This window comes from Panulirus ornatus, chromosome 2 (assembly GCF_036320965.1).
Source record: "Panulirus ornatus isolate Po-2019 chromosome 2, ASM3632096v1, whole genome shotgun sequence".
Classification (NCBI taxonomy): Eukaryota; Metazoa; Arthropoda; class Malacostraca; order Decapoda; family Palinuridae; genus Panulirus; species Panulirus ornatus.
Genome location: NC_092225.1, coordinates 85,926,593 through 85,937,612, shown reverse-complemented (window position 1 = coordinate 85,937,612; position 11,020 = coordinate 85,926,593). Strand labels below are relative to the sequence as shown.

The 11,020-nt window shown below is 41.8% G+C and overlaps 1 protein-coding gene across 1 annotated transcript in view; it reads left to right on the top strand.

The window, feature by feature from the left end:
- The window catches only part of LOC139752356 (uncharacterized), a 471,037-nt gene extending 460,017 nt beyond the window's left edge, over positions 1 to 11,020 (top strand). Inside the window, exons 10-13 of the mRNA XM_071668308.1 lie at positions 1 to 212; positions 1,082 to 1,253; positions 4,780 to 4,889; positions 8,326 to 11,020. The exon at positions 1 to 212 is cut by the window's left edge and continues 13 nt beyond it. Of these exons, the coding sequence (XP_071524409.1) occupies positions 1 to 212; positions 1,082 to 1,253; positions 4,780 to 4,889; positions 8,326 to 9,807 (1,976 nt within the window). The 3' untranslated portion in view covers positions 9,808 to 11,020. The remainder of the gene's footprint in view (positions 213 to 1,081; positions 1,254 to 4,779; positions 4,890 to 8,325) is intronic.

Below are 11,020 nucleotides of genomic sequence, written 5' to 3'. Positions count from 1 at the left end.
ACCACGCCTCGGTGCGACAGATCGAGGAGGCGGAGCTGGACACGCGGGTCTTCGTGGGCACAGCCACTGCCGCCTGGAATGAGCTCTACCTCAACCAGGAGGCCGAGCTGAGGAAGGAGGCAGACGCTCTCTCGCACAGCCTTCGCGCTCACACTCACCACACGCAGAATGTTCTGGCCGGCATGCGCACTGCTGCCGAGACCCACGAGCAGGTAGGTCAGCAGGTGGTGAAGCAGGATGCAGCTGCGGATGGTGGAGCGTGCAGCAAATGGAGCGGTCACGGTGTAGCTAGTGAGGGAGTGCAGTACATGGATAAGTCTTTGTGCAGCAGGTTGTGAGGGGGAGACTGTTGCAAGTTGTGTTGCATGGTATGGGATGATAAGGGCGTTGCAGTTATGATAATGATGCAGGTCTAAGGGTAAGATACAAGAGATTGTGGGCTGGTTGTAGCACTGTATGAGGTCTGTCAGGTGTAGGTAGGTGATGAGCGGACATACTGTATGTGATACATCACAGAAGGTATTGAGGAAAGTATGGAAGGGTCTGAGAATAATATAATCACTCAAAGAAAATTTTGTAGAATGCTGATTCACATTAGTGCAAATGTGCAGGTCACAATCCTCCAGTCGCTAGAGACATATTTCTCGATGTTTTCCCAGCACAATTGTGTACATTGTGTGAAGCAGGTGAAGCAGATGGTCGAGTATTATCGAATACCTATTGGTTTTGTTTCTTCCTTCAGTATACGCAGAATAATCTGTAGATATCAGTTGTATATTGGACCTTGTACGTTGAAGTATGGCCAGTCTATCAATGATCATAAAGTAGCAATCTGCCTTAGTCTATTATGTTACTTTCAGTATGTTTAGGTTTCAATAATTGCGCTTCACAGACATCCTTGTTCTTATCCTTACTGTTCAATAACTTTATATTCTGTAGCTACTGTATTGTGTTACTAGCCTTATGTAATCATTGATATTGTCTTGACAGTAGATACCTGTCATCGAGTTTTCAAAGGTTCACCAAAATATCAAAACCTCTCTGATGGTAGGGTGTTACACTACACCGTCTCCTGCCGCAGGTGCTGGAAGAGCAGCGGATGGATTTCCAGCGTTTCATCCGGAAGCGACAAGACGCCCTGGACAACCAGTGCTCGGCCATCACCGACTGGGCCTTGCTTATGTCCACCGAGCTCCGCAGACGAGACGAGGACCTCCATAGGTTCCTCAGTGAAGATCTTCAGTTTGCCACAGGTAAATTCTGGAGACCGAGGACACGCGCGCGCCCTCTTCACGTTCTGATTCGGAGAACATTCATACCACTGTGACTTCCCTCCCCTGATGAAGAATACCCAGCTGTTATTTTCCTTTTAAGGCTGCTGCTGCTTGTAAGAGCTGCTTATTGTCGTGCACTCTGTTAGCACATGTTTTGAGTGATATATGAATTGTTCTAAGGCACGTGAACTCACCACTCACTCCCTCCTCCCCCCCAGCACACACCAAGTTCAGAATGAAGTCAAGTCCTCACTTCCCCTCCCTCCTCACTTCTTTTCCAGTAACTTTTACGAAGTCTTTACCCTCAGATGTTCTCAAGCGATGACCCCCGCAGAGGACGAACACCATTTGTCGGCCCTGCAATATGATGAGTGATGATAAGTTGAGACTAACAAGAGTTGTTCTCTTTGCAGAGACAAACAGTGAGCCGGGACCTGTGTCCATGATAAGGTTGAAAGGTCTTGTCTGCTAGATGACTGGGGCATTATATATATATATATATATATATATATATATATATATATATATATATATATATATATATATATATATATATATACACGAGATGAAAAGGTTTTTCTTGTTTCAAAGACAAGTAGACTTCCTTGTTGAGTGAGTTGTCTTCATGACTTGATACACGAATTGGTTTGTGGGTTTCTTATATGAATGAGCTTCCTTGTTTTGAATAGGTTTCTCTAACAAACGAATGGCCTCTGATGTTTGATGAACTACAAGGTTCTGATATTTTTGATAAATGGGTTTCCTTGCTTCACAGATATATGGTTCAGGTAATCTCATGGATGATTGAGATTTCTGAATGATGGAAAGGTTTTTTATACAGAGAAACAACGTATTTTGAGAGATGATTTGTCTTCTTTGTTTATTTGAAGGATAGGTTAGGTTAGGTTTCTCTGACAAATCAACTTGGTTTTTCGTGTGAGAGGTGAATGTGTTCGAATGATCAGTAATGGGCTTCCTCGATTAGCAATTGCATAGGCCTCTGTGATAGGTGATTATGCTTTCTGATTTGACAGATCAATTGGTTTCTTGTTTGACAGATGACTGGGCCTCTTTGTCTAATAGATAAATGGCTTTCATGTGTTTTAATCACTCTGTCAACAAGCTTAGAATGCCTCTTATTCTCACATTCTCTTACGGTTGGATTACTACTACCACATCTGGATAATATCAACACGTCACAAAGCATTGGATCTCATGTTGTTTCCATTGTTATCCTTTGTTGACTGAATGTGTCTGTCGATTCATGATATCTCTAGAAAAGTTTAACTGATGTGCTTTCTGATGGTTAGGTTATCTTAAATCCCTCCGCGCTAACACCGTCATGATTACATAACTACAGGGAGAAACTATCCAGGTAGTAACTGTGGAAGTGTTGACCAAGAGCGTTATCTTCATATCTGGCTAAATGATCAGAAACCTCTCGACATTTTGGAGCCATAAGCTCCAGTGACCTACACCTGGGACAGTCTGAGTTCAGTGTGAGTAACTGACGGTTTATTGTCTTATAATCTAGACTCACTCTGACCTATCTCTGGACAAAGAAACAACACATCCAAAAAAAAAAAAACTTCAAAAACAATTTCTAACTGATTTGTGGACTGTGTGAGAAGTAACACTTAAACTCATCTCTGAACTGTCAAATAAGCACATTGAAGCGTCAAAAAAGCAACACTTTGATATATTTTCTGGACTCTAGGATAGGTAAAAGATAGGGGTGTGTGATGTCCCTTATGGTTGTTTAATTTGTTTATGGATGGGGTGGTTAGGGAGGTAAATGCAAGTCTTGGAGAGAGGGGCGAGTATGCAGTCTCTTGTGGATGAAATGGCCTGGGAAGTGAGTCAGTTGTTGTTCGCTGATGATTACGAGGCTCCAGTATAGGCTTTGAAAGAGGCTCCAGAATAGGCTTTGATAGAGGCTCCAGTATAAGCTTTGATAGAGGCTCCAGTATAAGCTTTGATAGAGGCTCCAGTATAGGCTTTGATAGAGGCTCCAGTATAAGCTTTGATAGAGGCTCCAGTATAGGCTTTGATAGAGGCTCCAGTATAGGCTTTGATAGAGGCTCCAGCAGGCTTTGTTCTACCAGTTTCCAGAAGCGATTTACAGATGAGGTTATTAATCATCTCTTTTACAGGTGTCTCAGTGTCTCGGATCCTGCTCGAGACGTGTGAATGACTTCCACCATGTCATTGTAGAGGGAGTTCCTCTAATCAGTGTCAGTGTTGTGGATGCCATGATCTGCTAAGTGTGGGTGGCTTCTGTTTGCGTGTATCGAGTGTCAGTGTAGCGGATATCACAGTCGTGGTTGTCAGTGTACCGGTTGCTGGGGAGTATTGGTTATACCTGAAGTACACTTCAGCATTACTGTAATGGTAGTTACTGTAGTGGGTGTCAGTGTATTGGGTATTAGGGTAACTGACATCATTTGAAGAGGGGTGACAGTATACTGTGATGATGTGGAGGGTGACAGTATGCTGTGGTTAATGAACATCACTGTCAGTGTTACGGGTACCAGTGTGGTGGATGGCACTGCACTGACATCACTGTAACAGACATCAGTGATGGTTTTCAGTATAATAAGTATTCTTAAGTTGATAAATGTATTGTGTGGTGTGTGTGTGGTGGACGTCAGTATAATGAATGACTGTAGATTTTGGTATAGTAGGCGTCAGTAGGTGACAGTTGTGTTGATATAAGCGTAGCGCGTGGCAGGTGTGCGGGTGTAAGTGTAGCGGGTGGCAGGCGTGCGGGTGTAAGTGTAGCGGTTGGTAGGTGTGCGGGTGTAAGTGTAGCGGGTGGCAGGTGTGCGAGTGTAAGTGGTACGAGGCAGGTGTGTAGGTGTAAATGTAGCGGATGGCAGGTGTGCGGGTTTAAGTGTAGCGGGTGGCAGGTGTGCGGGTGTGAGTGTAGCGGGTGGCAGGTGTGCGGGTGTAAGTGTAGCGGGTGGCAGGTGTGCGGGTGTAAGTGTACCGGTTGGCAGATGTGCGGGTGTAAGTGTAGCGGGTGGCAGGTGTGCGAGTGTAAGTGGTACGAGGCAGGTGTAAATGTAGCGGTTGGCAGGTGTGCGGGTTCAAGTGTAGCGGGTGGCAGGTGTGCGGGTGTAAGTGTAGCGGGTGGCAGGTGTGCGGGTGTAAGTGTAGTGGGTGGCAGGTGTGCGGGTGTAAGTGTAGTGGGTGGCAGGTGTGTGGGTTTAAGTATAGCGGATGGCAGGTGTGCGGGTGTAAATGTAGCGGTTGGCAGGTGTGCGGGTATAAGTGTAGCGGATGGCAGCTGTGCGAGTGTAAGTAGTACGTAGCAGCTCTGCGGGTGTAAGTGTAGCGGGTGGCAGGTGTGCGAATGTAAGCAGTGCGTGGCAGGTGTGCGGGTGTAAGTAGCATGTGGCAGGTGTGCGGGTGTAAGTAGCATGTGGCGGGTGTAAGTGTAGCAGGTGTGCCGGCGTAAGTGTAGCAGGTGTGCGGGTGTAAGTGTAGCGGGTGTTCATTACAGTGACGGTGGAGGAGGATGTAGACGGGTACCTGGTGTCCAGACTGCCTGACGGTTCTCTGATGTACCAGTCGTCTCCTGGCCACGCCCGCCCCGCCCGCCCGACGCCCAACGTGTGTGACTACCTTGCACGCCTCACTTCCTCCTTGTGACACCCACACAGTAATCACATTACACTCGAGGAACATGTAATATATATAGTGTGTGTGTGTGGTTTCCTAAGCCACCTCACACGATGACAAATCCACAGTATATATATATACGTGTGTTTTGGAAATGAACAAGTTTATTAAATACTGAGGCTCATGATAGTCGATGTGTCCTATTTACCTGACAACAGTGACGTGCTTTAGAAGCAGTGCATTTTTGGTCATGTTCGAGTATCACTGCGATCGACAGTGAGGGTACAGTGAAGACTGGCTGCCCATCTATTCCACTGGTAACTCCTAACTGGTTGATCGATCCCAGATATTTGTCTTAGTACATATTTTATGAGTTATCACTGATTCGATAAAGTACTTTTATTAACTTACTTTTTTCTATAATAAGAAATTATAATTATCTACCTTAATATTCTAAGAAAATAATATTCTAAGAAATTATATATATATATATATATATATATATATATATATATATATATATATATATATATATATATATATATATATATATATGTATGTATGTATATATATATATATATATATATATATATATATATATATATATATATATATATATATATATATATATATATATACCTTTTGATGTACTCTTACTTTATGAGGAATGCTAAACAAACACATTAACTGTAAGAATTGAAAATACCCAACACGTTACATCTTGAGAGTACATTCACCCCTCGGACTCAGTGCAAGCCACCAGGTGCATCTGTTCTGTGATTTTCGTGTGCTTCTGACGCGGACAATCATAGTAAGATATGTAGGTAGACAAAGTTCTACAAGAGTTCCCTGATGAGAAACCAAACCAGTTTTAAATATGAGCCCGTCATATACTCCCAACACTGTACTAGACTTTGAGAGAAAAAGAAATTACATATTTGAGTTAAAAAAAAGTTCAATATAAACTTAACATCTTTGAGTTATAAAAGTACAGTATAAACTTAATATCTTTTGAGTTATAAAATTACAGTATAAACTTAACATCTTTCAGTTATAAAAGTATAATATAAACTTAACATCTTTCAGTTATAAAAGTATGATATAAACTTAACATCTTTCAGTTAGAAAAGTATATTATAAACTTAATATCTTTTGAGTTATAAAAGTACATTATAAACTTAATATCTTTTGAGTTATAAAAGTACAGTATAAACTTAATATCTTTTGAGTTATAAAAGTACAGTATAAACTTAATATCTTTTGAGTTATAAAAGTACAGTATAAACTTAATATCATTGAGTTATAAAAGTACAGTATAAACTTAATATCATTGAGTTATAAGAATACAGTATAAACTTCACATCTTTAAGTTATAAAAGTACAGTGTAGTAAGCACTTTCGTGTAATGTTATATTACCTGTTCCTCGAGGTAGTATAGTGCAGTAGGAGGTTGGCCACATCACCACTGGTGTGGTCGACTGACTGCTGGACTACACCACCAGGTGATTCCAGAGCTGTGAGGTCGAGCATTTAACGCATCATTTGGTGTTCACCAAAATTGTTTCAGTCAGACTTCATAAATTTCATATGTGTTGGAGTGCCTTGTAACCTGTTGTACGATATATATATATATATATATATATATATATATATATATATATATATATATATATATATATATATATATATATATATATAATGGAAATCTGACTTTGATAAGGCATTAGGTGAACCATTGGTGTAGTCATTAGTGATGTCAATACCATTATCAATGTAATTGTGTCTTTCTTTCAGTCAGTTATCCTAGACAAAGTACGACAAAGGCAAACAGTCATTAAAAGATTTTTTTCACTCGTAATTCTGTGATAATATCATCACAACCCTCTGGAGTCATCATCTTTGTGGTCTTCTTCATAAAAAAATATTTTACAAACTTAGTGATTTGATATTAGCAAGTTATTTATACATTTGAGAGAGTCAATACAGACAGACAATGTTTCCATAACATAGGATTTAGTTATCCAGTAACAGATTTTGAATGCATAACCCAGAATGTTTAAGGTTACTGAAACAGTTCAAGTTGTTGTGTGATCTGATAGACTTAACAAATAAGTTTTGTGGACACAGATTCAAGACTGCATAACAGACTTTCTGATCATGTAACATAGATTTATCGACTTACAGTAACATAAGAGACCCGTTGTACATAGCGAAGTTATCAGTACAAACTTCCCCAGCTAACGATTCTCATGTGTGGTATTCTTTTATTTTAGAAACACGATGGGTTTCTTGGATGACAAGGGATTCCATCGAGAGATGTTTTTCAGTTTTTGGCTGTGAAGGATCCAACAGATGGTACTAATCTCTTTACCTTTCTCTGTGCCAGTTGAAAACACCACACGAGTGTTCCTGTGGCATTGTCTTTTGTACACTCCTCTGAACTGTTGTGCTCCAGTAGTGAATAGTGATTATATCGAACTTCATACCGATTAAAGACCCCGGTGATTGATAATGTCCAAGAATTGGAAAGAATGACAGGTTAATGCCATATAGCTAGTGCTATAATAGCCATGGTGAGCCAGCGACAGAAGAGTGTACAAGATGAGTCAGTATATTCTATTATTGGTCGTGGTAGTGTATAAGTGTGTGTGTTTGTGCGTGCGCGGCATGACTGCATGGTGTGTCGATGATCAATGTGTGACCTTGGCATGCTCCAAGTAGTGTTGTGCATGACCCTGTGTCCCCGCACGGTCCTTGATATGCTCAGGTCAGTGGCACTTGCCTGGGGTCATGATCGACCCTACCAGTAGTACACACTGTTGTTTACATATGTGTTGTAGTCTAGTCTAACTCACTCGGTAATGGGTTTGATCTCCCATCAGCACATGAATCCAATGTCACCTCAGCTAAATACATGTGGGTACAGGGACAAGAGGTGCCTCTATGTAGCAACAGCTTGGGTAAACAGCTGGTCGCCATTGCCATCTTTGATCAGTAATCTCGTATGTTTTGACTATTCAGTTCCTGTTGGTAACTGGTGTAAGCTTCTGGTCCAGCCGTGCCACATGGCGGCACCACCTCCGACTCTATATCATACTGACCAATGCCTGTCCAGTGTTCCTCATTTGTGACGTTGGAAGAGAATCCTCTCCTTGTACAGTATAATCACACTTTTTACGTTATGTTGCAGTACTATTACCAGTTATTGGAATTAGAATCTCTCACTCAAGATTATGATTGTGTAAACTAATCAGATTAGAATTTGTTTTGAAATCGATTGTTCATTTGTCTTGTAGCTCGTGATGAGTAATCATTATATTCCTAAAATTGACGAAATGTGAATAGAAGAAGTATTTGAGCACAGTGAAATATTTCTTGAATGTAAGATGACAAATAGAGAGAGGTGACCCTCCATCTTTTATTTCAGGTAACCTACCAGTTAGACGAGACTGCTTATAGCCCTAGCCTAGCCTCGGCTACATCACATTCTAGTCCCAAAAAACCTCAGTTGGAGAAGACTGTAGTCACTTCTGTAAATAAGACACGTAGCGAATTTAGCGGAAGTAGCGAGTTTAGCGCAAGTAGCAGCAATAGCACTAGTGAAGACAGCAGCATGAGGTCTGCTAGTCCCAGTAAACCTTTAGGTTTACCACAGGAAACAGACAGATATGACGTTAGTGAGGTAAACCATAAGGTGAACAATGAGAATAGTGAGAAAGAAACACAAGAACTGGATTTCCAACATCACACAAAGGCGATCAGGAGTGAGGGACCATCTGTCCGAAACGGTGAGCAAGCGAAGAATAAGCTTTCGGAGCCGGAAACTGGAATGCAGGTGGATAGAAATCCAGACGATGTTGCGTATACCCAGGTGGGTGAGGGAGAGCACAATGGGGTTCAAGAAGTCATCGTGGTCAGCACTGAGAACGTCTTATTAACAGGTCACACGGATGAGGGAAGGGATAAGACAGCTGCAAAGGTACTTCACAGTAGACGAGGAGAACTTGAAGATTCTGGTGACCGGCAAAATGACGGATCTTATGAGTCTGACTGTACCGAGCATTGTGGAAGGCAGACTGGAGACGAGGAGACCTCTGGAGTTCCAGGTCAAGCGGGGGAAAGCAAGTTTACCTACTACGACGAAGATGAAGGTGTCAAGGAATTGAGGAAAATCCTCAACGAAGCTCATGTAGCCATACAGAAATTCCAGATAGACTTCGAGCTTCAAGGGAACTTCAGAGAAGGCAATATGTCGCAGAAATCATGGGCACTCTCGACAAACGAGGACGTTGAACCTGACGGACCACATAATGTAACGGAAGGACACTTTAAAGGCCACAACGAACTGACAAACTCTAGCACCAGCGGCTGCGGGTCTGGGAAGCCAGAGGAGCCAACAACTGGAGCCAGTGCAGCATCTCACGACGTTCAGGAAAAGAATAGCACCGAGGGTCATCGAGTGAGGCACCACCATCATAAGGAAGGTCGAAGGACGTCCCTCAGACCTGGAGGAGGAGGAGGAATATTTGTTAGACAGTCACCTCAGGATACATCACCTCCTTCTTCATCTACGTCCTCACACTCCGCCACTCATTCCTCCTCCATCCACCCTCATGATGCATCTCCAACATCACAGTCTGTGAGCTTACTGAAAACGTATCCAAGTCCTTCAGAAACAGTTTACATGTATGAAAAAACGCATGAGGATGGAGGACCATTTGGGGAAACTCAGAAAGAATCTGATAACCTCATAACTGCTCAAGATGATGGCGAACCTCAGCTGACAACACCAGCTGTCCACGTCAGCAACGATCAGCCAACAAGTGAGAATAAAAGAGAGAAAATTATGCTAAGTGAAAATAATGAAATGGTAGCCTCACGCAGCACCGACAAGCGGAGAAATACCTAAGACCAATGAAACAAGTAGGCTAAGATATAATGATTTCTTATGTTGTGCTTTGTTCATTGTTTACAAAAAGACTTAGGCATTGTTTTTATTTAAAAAGTGTACATGTAAGAAAATGTAACATATGAATATAAAAAAGAAAATATGGTTAGCATAAAGGCGAGTCTAAACAAGAAAACACTTGCGTGTTTGAGAATTATTACTTTACATCTGAGTGAGTGTGTGTGCTTATGTTTTCACAGTGGCTTGATATTGGTAATTCAAACGTCTTAACTCTGTTGTTTTTTAGTATCGGTTCGTTGTGCCTAATACATTAATCATAACTACGATAATAATCTAAGATGTTCTTTGTAAAGTCAAAGAGCAAATCGAAACAAGGTCTCCTGGAGGAAGTGTGTGGCCTGTGAGACAAGAGGCGAGGCTGTGAAGCGGGCAAGGCTCCCTCCTCCCCAGTGGGAGCAGATGTGGACATGGCTCCCTCCTCCCTAGTGGAAGCAGATGCGGACATGGCTCCCTCCTCCCTTGTGGGAGCAGATGCGCGCAAGGCTCCCTCCTTCCTAGTGGGAGCAGATGCGGGCAACCAACGGACGAGGGAAAGTGAAGACGCTAGTAACCAGAAGAATGATGAGAGAAAAAAAAAAATGTTTCAGAAAATGATCTATGTGATGGTTCAGCTCTCGGTGACTGAGGAAACAAGAGTGTTGTGAGTCTAGTTTTCAGATGAAGATGATGACAGTGACTTATAGTGGATGGGGTGGAAGTGGGAATAATTGTGATGGGGTAATTTTTAATGATTCTGGTGGTGATTATTTGTTTTTGTTGATACTGACATAATTATTAGTGGTGTATGAGATATATATGTGTGTTTGTGTGTGTGTATGTGTGTGTGAGTGCTTTTGTGCATTAATTTGCTAGAAGAAATGTTAGTGAGGGTGACCACTACAAGGTTTTGTCAGGCGTCGCGTGATTTTTTTTTTTCCTTGCTGTAGATTATGTAAATAACTGACTGATATAGTGTTCCTGTAGTTGTCATGACTACATACTAATGTGTACTGTGTACAATATACAAAGTCCTCTGAAATACACTGCCATTTACCCTATTGTAACTTACAAACTATGTAGTGTCTCTTGACAGTGATCCTGTGTGTCCTGTGATCACTGTCGGAGTCACATCTAATATTTGTTTCTATACAAAATAAAGACAAAGGTTTTCTAA